This window comes from Astatotilapia calliptera, chromosome 6, assembly GCF_900246225.1.
Source record: "Astatotilapia calliptera chromosome 6, fAstCal1.2, whole genome shotgun sequence".
Taxonomy (NCBI): Eukaryota; Metazoa; Chordata; class Actinopteri; order Cichliformes; family Cichlidae; genus Astatotilapia; species Astatotilapia calliptera.
In genome coordinates this window covers 28,419,254-28,434,808 of record NC_039307.1, presented here as the reverse complement: position 1 = coordinate 28,434,808, position 15,555 = coordinate 28,419,254, and the positions used below count along the sequence as shown (strand labels likewise).

Genomic DNA, 15,555 nt, shown 5'->3' with positions numbered 1-15,555 from the left:
TGATGAATAAAGGTAAACAAAACTGTGTACGCAGATCAGTCTGACAATGACAGGGGTGAGCGTCAGTGGCTTATTAAAGGCATCAGATCCGCCTCAAAGCTTGTAATCAGAAAGCTGGGCTTTTCATTGTTAAGTGCCTGGAGCACTTTGGGATCACATACATTTCTAAGGAGGGAATCCCCTCTTCCTTACTGCCTTCACAGTCTGCCACAGTGTCGCTTTTGATGGCTGAAACCTTGGACTTCCTCACCAGGGATCCTAAAAAAGAAGAAGAAGTAGGTGCTAATACCAGTGATCTAAGCCTATAAATGTTAAATTAAAATGATTTTCCCAAGTCTACTGTGTTCCATTTCAACTAAACGTATGTGCTTTTCGGGAATTCCCTCGCGATGGCGGGAAATTCCCATTCTTTTAGGATACACAGAAGATTAAAGGTTGTAAACATCTATTCTGTATTTGCTTGGATAAGTGTCAGACTGAAGTCAGGGTGAAGTTCTCCCTCTCTGTTCAAGTAGCTGTGAAAGCTACGTCAGTCATTACATCCTTATGCTTTGAAACCTGTTTCCAACAGGAACTGGTCTACCACTGTAACCTTTCTTTTTTATTCTTTATTTCTTAGAAAAAGTTCCCAGACATTCAGGTGGGGACGTGTGACTTATTTTTTTCCACTCTCAGATTGGTGTGTAGAGCCTCGGCGTGTGATAATTCAGTCACTTATAGACCCTGTTGAAAATGTGTAGGTGTTTGGTGGCGGGGGAGAATCCCCAGATGGCAGCTCGTGGTCTTTTTTTGTCCTGTGTGTATTTCTACCAGTCTTCCTGTGGTTGCCTTATAGGCGAGATGCTAAAGTTACCCTTCAAAGCCAAAATTGGAACCAGTTATTCCGTGGGCTTCTAAACTGGAGTCAAGATAGTGTGTTATGTAAATGAAAATGTGTGTAAATGTGTTGGAAACTGATACAGTCACCAGTATCTCCCCCAGTTAGCTGATGAGTAAGGAAACATGTGATGCTGTCTGGTAGCTTTTCAAAACCTTGGGGACTTGGGTGCTGTACCCGCTTTGAAGCGTTAATTTGTTTACAGTAGTAGTCAGTTTCACTGCTTTTTACTTAAAGCGTTTTCCGTAACCACAATAACCTTATTTCTATTGTTGCTAGAATGTCTGCCACAAACTTCAATGCGAAGACTGAAACCAAGCCTAGCCTGGTTCTGTCTAATGATCACAAATGACCCATAAACTCCCTACAAATTAAGTCTTGGATTATTAGGTCATACATACGTTTGTGTCATATTCACTGTACTGACAGTGAATATGACCATATCAATATCTCTTGAAATGCAAGAATAAAAAAAAAAAAAAAAAACAGAAGCAAAAATGTATTGACATAAAAAAAAAGTTCAACTGAATTGATTGTAATTTTATTGGTATACAGGAAATATTGTGCTTTTCCTCTGTCTTTGTTACAGTGGTGGACAAGGAAAGGTCAAGTGGTCATACTAACCCTCTTAAGTCCAAGTGATCAATGACTACTCCAACCCTGACCCCGATTCTAACCCTTACCCTCCTCTTCTGTCAACTGAACACTCGATGGATGAGGCAACTCTAGCATTAGGAAATTAAAATATCAACTTTTTGCTTTTATTAACCTGTTTCCCAGACCCTTGGCCATCGTGTAGCAGAGAAAATAATCATCCTAACTGACAGACATTTTTTTGCCTCCTCGAGAATCGAAGGTTAGGGGAGAATTAAGGTTATGACCAATAATGATGTACACCCCAATGGGTTAAATGTGGCCAGAGTTTCAAAGTAATTCCAATGAGCTAAAGCTCAGGCTTTAGACTGCTCTAAATACTCAATTCGCTACAGTTTCTTCTACTCTTGGCTGGCAATATGACATCCTAATGTCTTAATATGATCATCCCAAGTGGACACAGATTTAGTTGACCTTTTCGTTTGTCAGGGACAGCCAATTAGAAGGAGATTAGCTTAAAGGGAGAATGGCCTTAAAAGCAATAAAGATAAAACCAGTTAACAGTGGATGAAAAGCACAACATAAATGAGTAAATAAGTTATGGTGTTAGAAAAATCACTGACAAATGTCTGAGGTAAGACTATGGGACTTTTACTATCTTAAAAATGTCTAGTTATTGCGAGTGAGAAACAGTAGTTGAAAGTTGCACAAAACTAGCTTGCTAAAGAAGCTAAAAAAAAGGGCAAACCCCGCCTGAGAGTACCGAATTGAGAAAGAAGTTGCTTCGTTGTTGAAGGTTTACGTTAAAAGACCTTAGAAAAACATGTTTTCTTTCAAAGGCTCTAATCCAGTCCTAAAATGTGCCCATGGCCTGAACAAAGAAAAAAAAAACCAAAAAAAAAAAAACACACTGCAGCAAAGGTAGGTACGTTTTCGCTCACACAAAAGTACCGCAGCTGTTTGACTGCGTCTGTTCACTTCCTTTTTAAAAACAGGGGATGTCCAGCTTCCTGCACTTACTTCACCAAACCCATGACAAGTGATTCACCAAACAGCACAGTTGGTGCGTGTGTGTCAAACTGATACTTCACCGTGACTGAATGCACGATCTTTCAGACACTGACTGATATGCAGGCATTTGGTTTGGATGTAACTTGAGCCCTTGTATCTGCTCGCTGCTCTCAGTACCCCTGTAGTGTTTGCTTCAGCTACATAACAGCTGGGAATCTGGCTGTCACAGTACAGCGTGCCCATTCAGGCAACACTGGGAAGGGGTTTTCCACCAGGCACACACACACGCACACACACACACATAAAAAACACACGTGACATGCTAAAATGACATGCACACAGATTAAGAAGTGCCAGAATTTTCGTGGTTAAGCGGCTAGGATCTTGGGTGCTGTCTATCTCGAGAATTAAAAATACCACCCCATCTATAAATCACCATAAGATAACGTGTGTGGGTAAACTGTCTTTTATTACAAAAATAAGGTACTGCCGCCACAGAAACAACATCTCCACAAATAAGCATACTGCCAGTTGAGATGCAATCTTTACACAAGTCGATCAAAATTTGATCTCCAACATCTGTTTCTGGTTCAACCACGTTTTTTTGTTGTTGTTTTTTTATCCCAAACTTTTACCAAAAATATATATATTTAATGGCTTTGGTGGGGTGGGGGAAGGCAACCAAATATTGCAATAAAATGATTTGCCATTTAAACAATAAGAATAAATATGAATAGTTACATAGTTGTAAATCTGTTATTAATATATACTTTACAAAATAGAAACATGTCAAGTTCAATAGCACCACATTCTCATCTAGATGCAAAATAAGAAGCTTATGCATCGTGACTCTCTTTCATCGTACGACTCCACGATTAAGTTTTAAACTAAATGTCAAAAAAGTGCAACAGGTTTGTAATTTGACACTGAGGTATATTATATTCCATGTATATTGCATCAGTAATCCTCTTCCCCACCACAATAATCTCCCGCAATGCCACAGGAGTACTCTTAGAACCTGACATCGGATAAAAACGAATATTTTATATATATATATATATATATATATATATATTCGTTTTTATCCGATGTCAGGTATATATATATATATATATGCGCCAATTGTACAGATTTGTTTCTTTATGTACAAAAATAAGAAAAAAGGTAAGTCAGTTGTTTGATTTGTAGTCAAGCTTCTCAGAATTGGAATCTCCACTCGGGGTATTTTCTGCAGTGTAGTGCTGGTCTTCAGTGTTCAGTTACTGTCAGTAAGAAATGACTGTTATTTCCAAATCAGTGTTCTTCCATTTACACTCGGGCACACTCTAAGCAGTGGTTCAGGTACTCTGCAGCTTTTGTGTCACTGAACGTGGCGAGGCACTGCGGGCACTGCAACTCTGACATGCCTGGGTGTTCATTCCAGGCAGAGTTTGGGGTTGCCGCCGCAGCTGCAGGTTGCTGGTGCTTCTGGTGCTGCTGCCGCCTCTCAGCAGTGGTCCTCAACAGAGGCTCTGACGTGTCTTTACTTCGCTTTGAGGAGATCCTGTGTCCTATGTGCACGTGACACAAGGGAACCACGTCTCTGCTCTCTCTGCTAGCTCCCTGCTGAAGACAGGGAGGCACGTACACTGTCAGCACAAGCTACACGTACTGGACGGTGGTAACAAGTAAAAGGAAGTCCGTGCTTCTGTCGAGGCACTCATGCACCTAAGTGCAGGGCTGTTGTCTCACCTGTTTGTGCAGCTGCTGTTTTAGCTGAGAAACCTGCTCCTTCAGGGCATCAATCTGGCCCTGCGCTCGCTCCCTGTCCGCACGCTCTGACTTAAAGTCATCAGTGTAGATAAGAACCTTAGGAAGCAAAAAAAAAAGTTAAAAAAAAAAAAAAATTCTCTTTCACATTTAGTTTCATATTTAGTTATTTGACACTATAACCACGCTTAACAGAACTCAGCCAATCACCAGGCATGAAATCGCACCAACCTGTTGCTCAAGTGTCTGAATTTGCTCCTTGTCTTGTCTTCTGATGTCATCCATTTCTCTAGCAAGCCGTGCACACTCCCTCATTTTCTCCTCCAGTAAGCCGTTGAGCCTGGAAATCTCCTGATGAAGCAATCCAGTGTTGGTGGAGCCCATCGCAGGCATCAAGCCCTGCCCGGTGCCGTCCTTCAGCCTCTGACATAAACCTCTTATATAGTCCTCCCTGCTGGAGTCATACTTCTGCCACTGAGTATTCAGGCTTTGTACCTAAAAGGAAATTGAAAAAAACAAAACGTCACACCTTCGATCATGCACAATGTTTTATATTCCACCACTGGAGTGTTAATATTGTGTGCAAAAGTAATTGAAATGCGTTTCCTTAAGGACATAATCAGATCACATGTCTATTTTTTTTTCCTGACTGATTTCAGACAACACTAATGAGACTCACATATGCCACACGCTGCTTTAGCTGTTGATTCTCCTCCTGAAGCTGACGGATTTGGGCATTAACACTACCCATCTCAGAGGACTCTGGCACCTGTAAAAGATTAGAAAACAGAGGTTACAACAGGACCCTGAAAAGTTGAAAACAAACAGCTGTATTATAAAGCTATTTAAAAAAGAAATTACAAAAGCAACTGGTGACTTCTAAAAGCATTTACACACCTCTGCATTCTTTTGCGTAAGGGCCACATCTTCCACTTCTCCTCCTCCCCTTTTGTCTTTCTCCAGTCTCGCCATCAGCTCCTGGCACACCTTAACAGTTGCACCGAGCTGCCTGCGTAGCTGGTCGGCCTCCTCGGCCAGGGAGGTACAGAGGACACTTCTGGTGGCCTCAGCCTGCTCCCTCTCCTGCAAGGCTACCCGTAGCCTTTGGATCTCCCGGTCCTTCTCGTGGTCCGGCTGACATCTGATGGTCTCCAGCTCCAGCTCTTTCTCCCTGAGCTGAGTGTTCAGCCTCTGGATCTCCTGAGGAACAATGATGACAGATTCATGGCATGGCAACAACAGCTTGCAACTGATATGTCAGATATGCTCTATGTTTTGTTCCCTGAACACTTCTGCAGTAGAGACTGTAAAATGAACGCGTCACAGTAGACAGCAGCTTACAGTTCAGGGTAACAAACTGATATATAAAAAAAAAATCTATATATGGTTATAAATCACTGATTAGAGCTGTAGGGAGAAACATCGACTGTGTACAATCATCAGCATGTTTTTACCTCAGCTTGTCGGGCTGCCTTCAAGTCCCCTTCGTTCTTCTTCTGTTTTAGTTTGCATATTTCATTGAGTAAACTCTCCACCAAAGAGTTGGACGGACTGATGAGCACAGACTCCTTATCTCCCACCGTCATGTAGAGCCTCTCGTGTCTCCCCAGCCTGGCTTTTAAATCTGCAATAACACCGTCCTTTACAGAGATCTGTCTGTTCAGAAGGTCTATTTCCTGCCGCGTCTCATGATACAGAGTATTAAGCACGCTGTAACTCCGCATTTTGTCTCTGAGCATGTCGTTATCCGTGGTGTTTATACTGACGTTATCCATTGCGGGTTTTGTAGACTTTGACAGACGCACCAGTCTCTTAAAAATCCAGCATTTGACGCCTCTGCCTCGAGCCCCGTGTCTTTAGAAAAAGACCGTCGTCAATTGTCTCAAATTTGGCTCATCAGAGAATAATATCCCCCGAACCGGGGATTTCCTAGGGAACTTCCCCGCGGAGTTTTTTGAGCTTCGTCAAAAAGGAGCCATGCTTGTGTTCAAAAAGGTTCACTGTAGATATCCACAGGTAGAAAAAAAAAACATTTTATAGCGTCTTGGCACAACTTGGTAAACAAAGAAACATATATTTTAAATGTAGCTAAAAGTTTAAGCTAGGTCTCTTAAAGGCTGAAAAAAAGAGAGACGATTGCTGCTTTCAATTACGTCGGAAAATCTACTACTCCTAGTTAGAGCGAACAAAAATTAAGTTATGTAAAAAAAAATGTTTACCGGTGTTTTATTAGTGCCACCATTATTATAAGGATGCATAGCTTTGGCTTAAAAGGGAGAAAAGGGAATGGCTTGCACTTTAGTCAACTTTATTTTATACAACCCAAATGCTGCTTGCTGTTGGTTTCTACAGAAAGTATAAACTATAATATTGAAAGGAATATCAGATTATACTAAATGAAAAACGCTAATTTCCCAGCGGTAGTTTACCGGGTTTTTACACATTCAGTCCCCTAAAAGTCACATTAGGGCATTTACTCGTAGTGTCATAACAAATTCCCCATGCGCGCCACTCATTTTTGTCAGGCTTTAATTTTTCCCACAGCTTTAAATGCACCGCAATGCATTGTCATTCAAAGAATTACGCATTAAGGACCACACCGGTGCCGTATTAATGGCTGATTTTAGGATGCAGCGGTCTATGACTGAACATTGTCATCCCGTTTTTGTGTGTGTTTGTTTGGTTTTTGTTCTGAAATTTTGGGAAGTGACACAATGTCTCTTACGGTAGCAAATCAAGAATTTACCCAAGCTGTACTGGAAGCAGCTCCAGTTCATGGTGACCTCTTGGTACTGCAAACTGGGAATACTCATGAATAAACGGATCGTGATCTTTACTTTTCTTATGCATTTTCTCTTTTTTAAGTGCTACCTAAAAAAGGGTTCACTACAAAAACGTAATTACACATGGATGACAAAGAACACCACTGATTCCAAATTAATTCATTATACTTGTTGTTGCAGTTTGTAGCTGGCTTTATTTTTATGCAATTTTGTATAAAATACAGATGTAACACATACTGTTGAATCATGGACTGATGTGCTTTTAGCAATGAATGTGTGCTTTGGATGTATAGTCTTAATACGGGTCCCAAGAACCTAGATATTTATGTGGAGGTAATAAATAAATAAATACACCCAATAGAGTACAGTGTGTGTAATCGTTTAGCTGAAACGGTTCCAAGTTTACGTGTGTAACCTTTTTCTCAGACACTTTAAACAAAATGCACAGTAACTAGCATATATAGGTCACACTTACTACATGTGCTCCATTTAGGTTCATCGCTGGACTACAAGAAGAGTGTACTAAGCATTATCGGGTCAAAATGAAACTACTGTCTAGACAGTAGGAGTACCGAGTTAAAGACCAAGAGTGTTCATCAGTTGTATTGGCCAGTGGGGAGTCCCAGGTATTTCTGGGTCAATCACACCAAGAGACATGAGAGGTGTGACGCTTAATGTCTTTTAATGTCACATGGCAGTCATGTGACGCTTGTTACAACAGCAAGAATTGAGGTGTAAAGTGTGTAAAAAATTGTAGGAAGGTGGGAAGAAGTGTCAGGGTGGAAACTAACTGATTCCACAAAAGATTCTGTCTATAAAAAAACCTAATGCTGACCTGAATCACTTCAGTTCTCTATGGCCTTCTTTTACAGTCTCATCCTAGCAACACCACCCCTTCTTATTGATGATTCACACCTTCATTCATGTGATTGGCAAGTCTCAGAACTCATGTGACAGTAAAATGTCTGGGACTTCCTGAAAGAGTCATCGGTTGACACCTTGTGAACAGGTGGCAAAACACCTTAAACACCATTCATGTTAAGTAGTACAGTAACTTGTAGAATGGAAATATATAAACTTCAGAGTTTCCGCTATGAAAAGAGGCTTTGTTAAGTACTTGTTGCAATGCCGAAACAGTAAGTCCATGGAAAATGAAGCACCAACAGTTATAATAATCATGTAAGCGTTATGCCCCCATAACACTTACACGATAACACTTTAAAGATCAGTAGTTAAATATATCTGTGGTCTGGTGCCTCTTTCCAAGGTTAGTGCTTAAAGCTTCCTCAAGCCGGGTGCAGCACTGACAAAGATTCATTGTCGGCATGAATATTGTGGCAATTTCTCTCAACTTTTCTTTTCCAGGGTGGAATGATTGTACAGCATACATTTCAATGACGCAAAAAACACAAATTGAAAGTATACGTTTGAATTTATTTAGGATTTTCTGTAATCCACACAGATTAACAATTAGACATATAGGCTCAAATACATGCATATACGCAAATTTAAATGTCCCTTAGTAAGTTACACCTCGGTGCTTTGGGCAGCCATCAACAACTTTCTGGCATAATTCTGGCTGGATATTTGACTGCTCTTCTTGGCAGAATCCTGCTTTATCCATTCAAAATCCATTTTTGATGTGTGTTTGGGACCGTAGTCCCAAACTTGGATCCAATTGTCTAAGTTTCAACCATCTAGCTCTTGATTTGAGGGAAAGGTGTAGATTTGGAGATAGTCCTCCTCTTTCATTATTCCATCCACTTTGTGCAATGTACCAGTACCACTGGCAGCAAAACAGCCACAGAGCATGATGCTACCCCACCATACTTGACAGTTGGTACAGTATTCTTAGATTTGAAAGCCTCACCTTTACTCCTCCAAACCTCCTCTTATCAGTGTGCCTAAATAGCTCAATCTTTGTCTCATCTGGCCATAAAACCTTTCTCCACAAAGTATTTGGCTCGTCCAAGTGGGCAGCTGCAAATTGCACTCGAACTTGAAGGTTCTGATTTTGGAGCAGGGGCTTCTTCCTTGGTTGGCACCCTCTCAGTCCACGATGATGTAAAACTCTGTAAATGCTGGTATTCCAATAGTGTTTCCAGTTCATGGCAGGCTTGGTGGTTCCTGGGTCGTTCTTGAATATCTCAACCAATTTCCTTTCATCTAAGAGTGATGCTCTTCTTCCAGACCTTGGCAAAGTGGTGACACATAAAAATAATTTGTACTTGTGTACAACTGTTTGAACTGGTGCTCTTGGAATTTGCAGTTGGGTAGAAATGGCCCCAAGAGACCTTCCAAACTTGTATTCTCACTTCTTAGATTTTCATTGAGTTTCTTGGACTTTCCCATTTTTCTGAGTATTGGTCAATCCAATTAGTGCCAACAAATAAATCCTTTCTATGCTCTATGCTGGTAAAAAGAAACTGTCAGCGGTTATTAATCATGTATGATCACTAATGAGAAGTTAATAGGCCTTGGCCTAGTCAAGGTAAAAACACTGTGGAATCTTCAGCACCAGTTATTAAAAGATTTAAGTGAGTCCATGTATAATATTTTGCCTGTGTTTATTTTGTTGATTAAAGAAAATCAAAATCAATTCAAACTTGTGCACCCAGTTCTTTAAATGGTAAATGGCCTGCATTTGTATAGCGCTTTACTAGTCCCTAAGGACCCCAAAGCGCTTTACACACACAGGTAATGGCAAGCTACCTTGTAGCCACAGCTGCCCTGGGGCGCACTGACAGAGGCGAGGCTGCCAGACACTGGCGCCACCGGGCCCTCTGACCACCACCAGTAGGCAAACATGGGGTTAGTATCTTGCCCAAGGATATTTGGCATGCAGCCAGGAGGCAGCCTGGGATCGAACCACCGACCTTCTGATTAGTGGCTGACCTGCTCTGCCACCTGAGCTACAGCCAGCGTCCATTGTACAGCGTGCATTAAAGATGCACGCTGTACAATCCTTCCATCTTGAAAAAAGAAAAGTTCAACGAAATCATTAAAAAGTCGGTTTTCGTCATTGAATATGATGGTTGGCTGTTGCCTGATAACCTAAAACAGAGGTCTTCAGGTTTTGTTGGTCTTATATGGCCACTGATGGTCTTCTGCTCAGTGCAGGAAAGCTGTGTATTTGCTGTGGACTACCATAATCCACCATCATAATAAAATTATATAGTACCGTATATTTTATTTTTGTTACAGCATTCGATGAACTTCCAAGAGTGTGCTTTAACATTTATCGGTTGCTATTTAAAGATGAAGTGAGTCTTTTTCTGTTGTGACCTTTAGCGTTAGCCCACTTTTGGTAGGTCACTTGTGGCGAATGAAATAACTTTCTGTGGTATCGACCACGCTATTTGTGATCATGTGTGTGGGTGTGGGTCTCCATTTGTACTTGGACATTTGTGTGTTTACTTTACTTTGAGAACCCTTTTGTGGTTTAGGACCACGCTTTATGTGACAGTTTGCGTTGTGGTGGCAACAGATTCCTTTTGCCTACTGTTACATGTTGCTATGTTTGTTTGATGTGTGGTAGTAACTTGGTTTGTGGCTTTTATGTCGACCTTTTCATGGGTCTTGGGTTATTATTTTCTGTGTTCAGTATAGACCTTTGGTAAGGTATCATGTGCTGGGGCTTTTCCTGTGTCGGCTCAGGAATTTGTTAGGTCACCTGTTGCTTCATTTGGTGATTGGAAAAATTTGGAAAGAACACTTATTTTCCAGTTTCCCCTTCCCTTTTTCTCTTTTAGATCTCTGACATCAAGGGCTAGACCACACTGCTGGTCAGGAGTGGGGAATTAGGTTTCCCAAGTGGCCACGTGAGAACTGGGGACGATAAGGTGAACTTAGTTCTGCTCAATATTAGATGAACTGCCCACCCCTGATCTAGAGGGTGTTTGTCCTTTCTCTTTCTTTAATTTATGAGCCGGGACATAAGAGAAAATAGCTCCTCAAGTGAAAATATTAATCTTTTCATCATGAATGTAAGAAGCCTTTAGATTGAGTGATCAAAGATGAAAGAGAAAATCAAAAATAATGAACATTTACTAGTGTCAGTTGTTCTTTATCTGCCTTTTAAACACCGATTGATTGGAGCTTCAAGTGATTTAAAAAAATTACTAAAGGTGTTGAATAAACCTCAATGTGTTCAGAAGCAAATCTTACAATAAGACAATTTTATGGATCTTATAACTTAACTTTTTAAATATTTAAATGTTAAAATACAAACTGGCATCGTTACACTTGCTGGTCACTGTATTAGGTACAGCTTGCTAGTATCTGGTTGGACCCCTTTTTGCCCCCAGAAATGCTTTAATTCTTCATGACACGGATTCAACAAGGTGCTGGAAACATTCCTTAGAGATATCAGCCCATATTGACGTGATAGCATTGCTGCAGATTTGTCGGCTGCACACTGAGACTATGATCCGGTGACCGTGGAGACCATTTGAGTACAGTGTACAGTGTGAGAACATGACATGGTATGTGGCATAGTTATTCTGCTGGGAGCAGCCATCAAAAGATACTTAAGTAGGCTGTGGCCCAAAGTGTGCCAAGAAAATGCACACCACCACTACACAAGCAGCAGCCTCAACCATTGTTTTCATGCTTTCATTATGTTTATGCTAAATCTGGATCCTATCAGCCGAATGTTGCAAAGGAAATTAAAACTCATCATACCAGGCGACCTTTTTCCAGTCTTCTGTTGCCAGTTTTGGTGAGCCTGGTCAAATTGTAGTCTCAGTTTCCTGTTTTTAGTTGACAGAAGTGGTTCCCACTTCTGCTGATGCAGCCCACCACAGGTGTACATTTGACATGTTGTGCATTCAGAGATGTTCTTCTGTGTACTTTGGTTCTAACAAGTTGCTATTATTTTTGCTGGATATTTTCTCTTTTTTGGACCATTCTCTGTAAAACCCAGTGATGGCTGTTTTGGAAAACCCCAGCAGATCAGCAGCTTCTGAAATATTCACAAATGCCATGTTCAAACACGCTTAAATCACCTTTCTTCCTCATTCTGATGCTCGGTTTGAACTTCACCAGGTCATCTTGACCATGCCTATGTGCCTAAATACGCTAACGTGCTGCCACGTGATTGGCTGATGAGATGTTTGCATAGAGGAGAATCTGAACAGGTGTACCTAACAAAGTGGCCGGTGAGTGCATATCCAGTGATCTATGATCAGATTTTTAACAGTGAATTCCGCTAGATGGCAGTGTTAAATCAGTATGTTTCTCTATCCTATAGCTGTGGGATCAAGATTATTTTAAAGTAGGAAAACGACCTCTCTCCTGTGCACAGCAATGGACCGGCTCATTTCAAATATTAACTTTGTATCTTTTAATTGCTGCAAACTTTACACAAGAATAAATGACAGTATTTGATATTTACACTGTAATACATCCAAAATGACTTATGTTTCAAGCACACACACACAGACACACAGTTACTTGCATTTACCAAACTACCTGCTCATCAAAACCGTCCAATCATCAATACCAAGAAGCAGTTTGCGTCACTCAGAATGAAGATGCAAAGTTGAATGTTTACATGACACATGAGTGTCTAGGAGTAAAAAAATATTTTTATCATATGGTGGTAGAAAATTATGCAGTTGCTCAAGTACAAAACGTTTACCAAGAATTATTAAAATACTGAACGGGAAGAGAATATAGCCAGCTATCTCTCATTTGAGGAAATGGTAGGAATACAAAACTACAAATATTTGCTGCATGCTTCGCGCTAGGCACCCCTGGATCACAGCTTTAATCGCTGGGCACTGTGTAAAATGAATCCGCGTTAGCATCTGAGGCAGAAGTGACTTTCTATAAGATGAGAATACATTGTTAACTTAATCCAAGCAGTACATCACCAGATCTGTTGCTGCTGATCTCAAAGCTGTCCAGGTCTGCGTGTTGTTGTTGATTTTAAATGGGGCTTTTATAGAAATGACGGCTAAAAAAAACAATAATGTTAAAAGATTTAACACCTGATTTGACCTCCTGGAAAAGATGAGAAAAACGCCCTAAAAGTCTGATGAGCTCACTCTGTGAGCTTTACCAGGATGACACATCTGCCAGTGATAAGTAGAGTCAGTCATTTTCAAATCCTGGACTCAAAGCTTTGCTAGTTTTCACTCTCTCCGTGTAAGTTGTGATTGCTCTGGACCTTGGACAGCAGCTGAGTGCAATTAACTGTAACTGATGGGGCCGCAGCAAAGACCATTCGCTGGGGAGGGACGCACAGTTTGAAATTGGCAGCTAGGGGGCACCAATGTTACCGGTGCGTACAAACTGAATGGAAGTCTGTCTGGAAGTCTGATTTTCACAATAAAAACCACAGTTATAGTTTTAGAGTCAAATAAAAGATTTTTGGTTTATTCAAGCGTGTTTATCTATACTTTATACCCCATTTCAACTTCTTCTTCTTCTTTTTAAACATTATCTGTATTCAATGATAAACCAATGAGAGAAACAGTAAGCTGTGCGTCCTCTGGGGCCAGGCAAACGTCTTTGCTGCGCTCTAGAGCAGAAAAACCAGAACTGCGACCACAAAAGAAGGACTCCCTCAACAAAACTTGACCTTCAACCTTAACATGCAGGTACCCACCCCACCTCTTCCTCCCCCCTCTTCCCTAGCACTGTAACTTGCGGACGCTGCGTGAAATCCTTTTAAACTCGCGCTGTCCCTTCTGCCAGCGCTTCAGAGAGGTGATGACCAGATGGCCATCCATCTTCTGGCCCATGACGAGGTATGCGGCGTTGATGTCGTCCATCTCCTCGCAGATACACTGCAGCCCGTCCTTCAGCCACAGCGCCGTCTTCCTGAGGTCTCGCTCCGTCACGCCGTTCACCATGTAGATTGCCTTGCTCTTCGTGTCCGGCACTATTTTGGTGTCGCCGTTGATGTAGGCGATCTCCTTCACTTTGATTTTCAGAGCTTTAGTGCATGCAGAACGAAGAAAGAGAGCGAGAGATGAAGGAAATGCTCACTTATGAAAGACGTGGGAAATCCATGCAGGGGTGGAGGCCTAACTGATTCTCCTCTTCATGCTGCCCTGAGACAACTCGGCGAGCTCTCAGGGGCCCCTAAGCTATGCTGACCTTGATGTACTAATGCTCTGATGCATGGGTTGGGGAGACTTACCAAAGTCATTTTTGCAGAGGTTCTCAACAATTTCGTTGTCATTTTCATCAGTTTCCTTGCAAGCATCGCACACCCTGGGCGCTGAAACGGGAATCAAATGAGGCAAATATTAAAAAATGATTTGTGCATTTACTAAATATACATGACTAGAACACATGCGTCGATTTTAATTTTTTTGTTTAACTTTTTTTTTTTTTATGAAGCTGCAAATATGTGTGAATTTTGAGCCAGTGTGCCTCAAAGTGAATTTGGGATTCATGCAGAATGTTTGCGCCTGGTTACCCTCTTTGGTGGCTGGCGCAAAGCTGTCGATGCTTGCAGGCGGTATGCACAGGTCATTGTCGAGTGGGAAGCGCTCGCAGTCCAGCATCCTTGGCCACGGAAAGCCAAAGGCGGACATCACGGGCGCGCAGCCGCGCTTGACGTTTTCACAGAGAGACCTGCACGGCTGTATGGGCTCGTCCAAATCGTCCAGACAGACCGGAGCGAAAAGAGAGCAGAGGAACTTTCTCGTGTCCGGGTGACACTGTTTCTGGACCAGCGGGATCCAAGACGACGCTTGCTGCAGTACTTCGTTCATGGTTTCGTGTCCGAGCAGGTTCGGGAGGCGCATCTCCGTGTACTCTATATCGTGGCAAAGCAGGAGATTTGCAGGGATTGCCTTGCAGTTGTTCTTCTTGTAGAATAGTTCATGCTGGCCGAAGTTATACAGTCCGTGGATTGCTTGCAGGCAGGGCATTGTTATCACCCACAGCACCGCCACGGTCGGAGTCAAAGCTCTCATGCTGTCTGGTGTATGTGAAAGTTTCAGGCTTTGGACGGAGCTTCTGTCAGTGGCAGGCTTCTACTGTGACAGGAGGTTTTCTTCCCGGCATGTCTGGGAGGAGTCTGTTTAATATGCGCAAAGACCTCTTCATTCAGCACATTTGGTTTTCCTCCTATCAGGTGAACCATGTGGACAAATTTGTCTTCTCGGTCAAAGATCCCCCCCCCCCTCCCCGCGAAATTCTTACTCCTTTGGGGCGTAGAGGCATTTTTGATTTCTAATTATGGCTCGTAGTATTTTATCACCAGTCGCTTTCTTGACAGCTTCCCTCCCCCGAGTTAATCTCTGGCTCTCCGTGGAAATTAAAACAAATGCGTCTGACAGGTTCCCCTCATTACGCCCAAATCAACAGACATTCATCCTGAGTGATCCCCCGTTTTCTTTTCTTTTTCTTTTTTTTGCAAATAGTTTAGAAATGTCAGTAGGGGCATTTAGCTCAGTTCACTGGAGCGTTAATTTTCCATCATTAGGAGTGGTGAAATCCTCCGGGCAGGTCTGCAGGTTCCATACCACATGGTGAAATATTGTTTGCCCTGGTGTGAGAAGCAGACCTGCACAAAGCACA

The 15,555-nt window shown here is 41.9% G+C and overlaps 2 protein-coding genes across 3 annotated transcripts; both read right to left on the bottom strand.

The window, feature by feature from the left end:
• Positions 1-3,550: 3,550 nt before the first annotated feature.
• Positions 3,551-6,364, bottom strand: tnip2 (TNFAIP3 interacting protein 2). Of its 2 annotated transcripts, none has more exons than XM_026169340.1 (6): positions 5,686-6,364; positions 5,129-5,431; positions 4,911-5,000; positions 4,463-4,726; positions 4,214-4,330; positions 3,551-4,087 (listed from the first exon to the last, which is right to left on the bottom strand). In XM_026169340.1, exons 1-6 carry the CDS (start codon positions 6,004-6,006, stop codon positions 3,791-3,793), a joined length of 1,392 nt encoding a protein of 463 aa, XP_026025125.1. In that variant the 5' UTR covers positions 6,007-6,364; the 3' UTR covers positions 3,551-3,790. The 2 variants fall into 2 exon arrangements, with proteins under 2 accessions (XP_026025125.1, XP_026025126.1); XM_026169341.1 differs by having other exon boundaries at positions 3,551-4,084.
• Positions 6,365-12,343: 5,979 nt separating this feature from the next.
• Positions 12,344-15,076, bottom strand: sfrp2 (secreted frizzled-related protein 2). The gene is made up of 3 exons (XM_026169339.1): positions 14,447-15,076; positions 14,165-14,245; positions 12,344-13,957 (listed from the first exon to the last, which is right to left on the bottom strand). Exons 1-3 carry the CDS (start codon positions 14,946-14,948, stop codon positions 13,653-13,655), a joined length of 888 nt encoding a protein of 295 aa, XP_026025124.1. The 5' UTR covers positions 14,949-15,076; the 3' UTR covers positions 12,344-13,652.
• Positions 15,077-15,555: the final 479 nt, after the last annotated feature.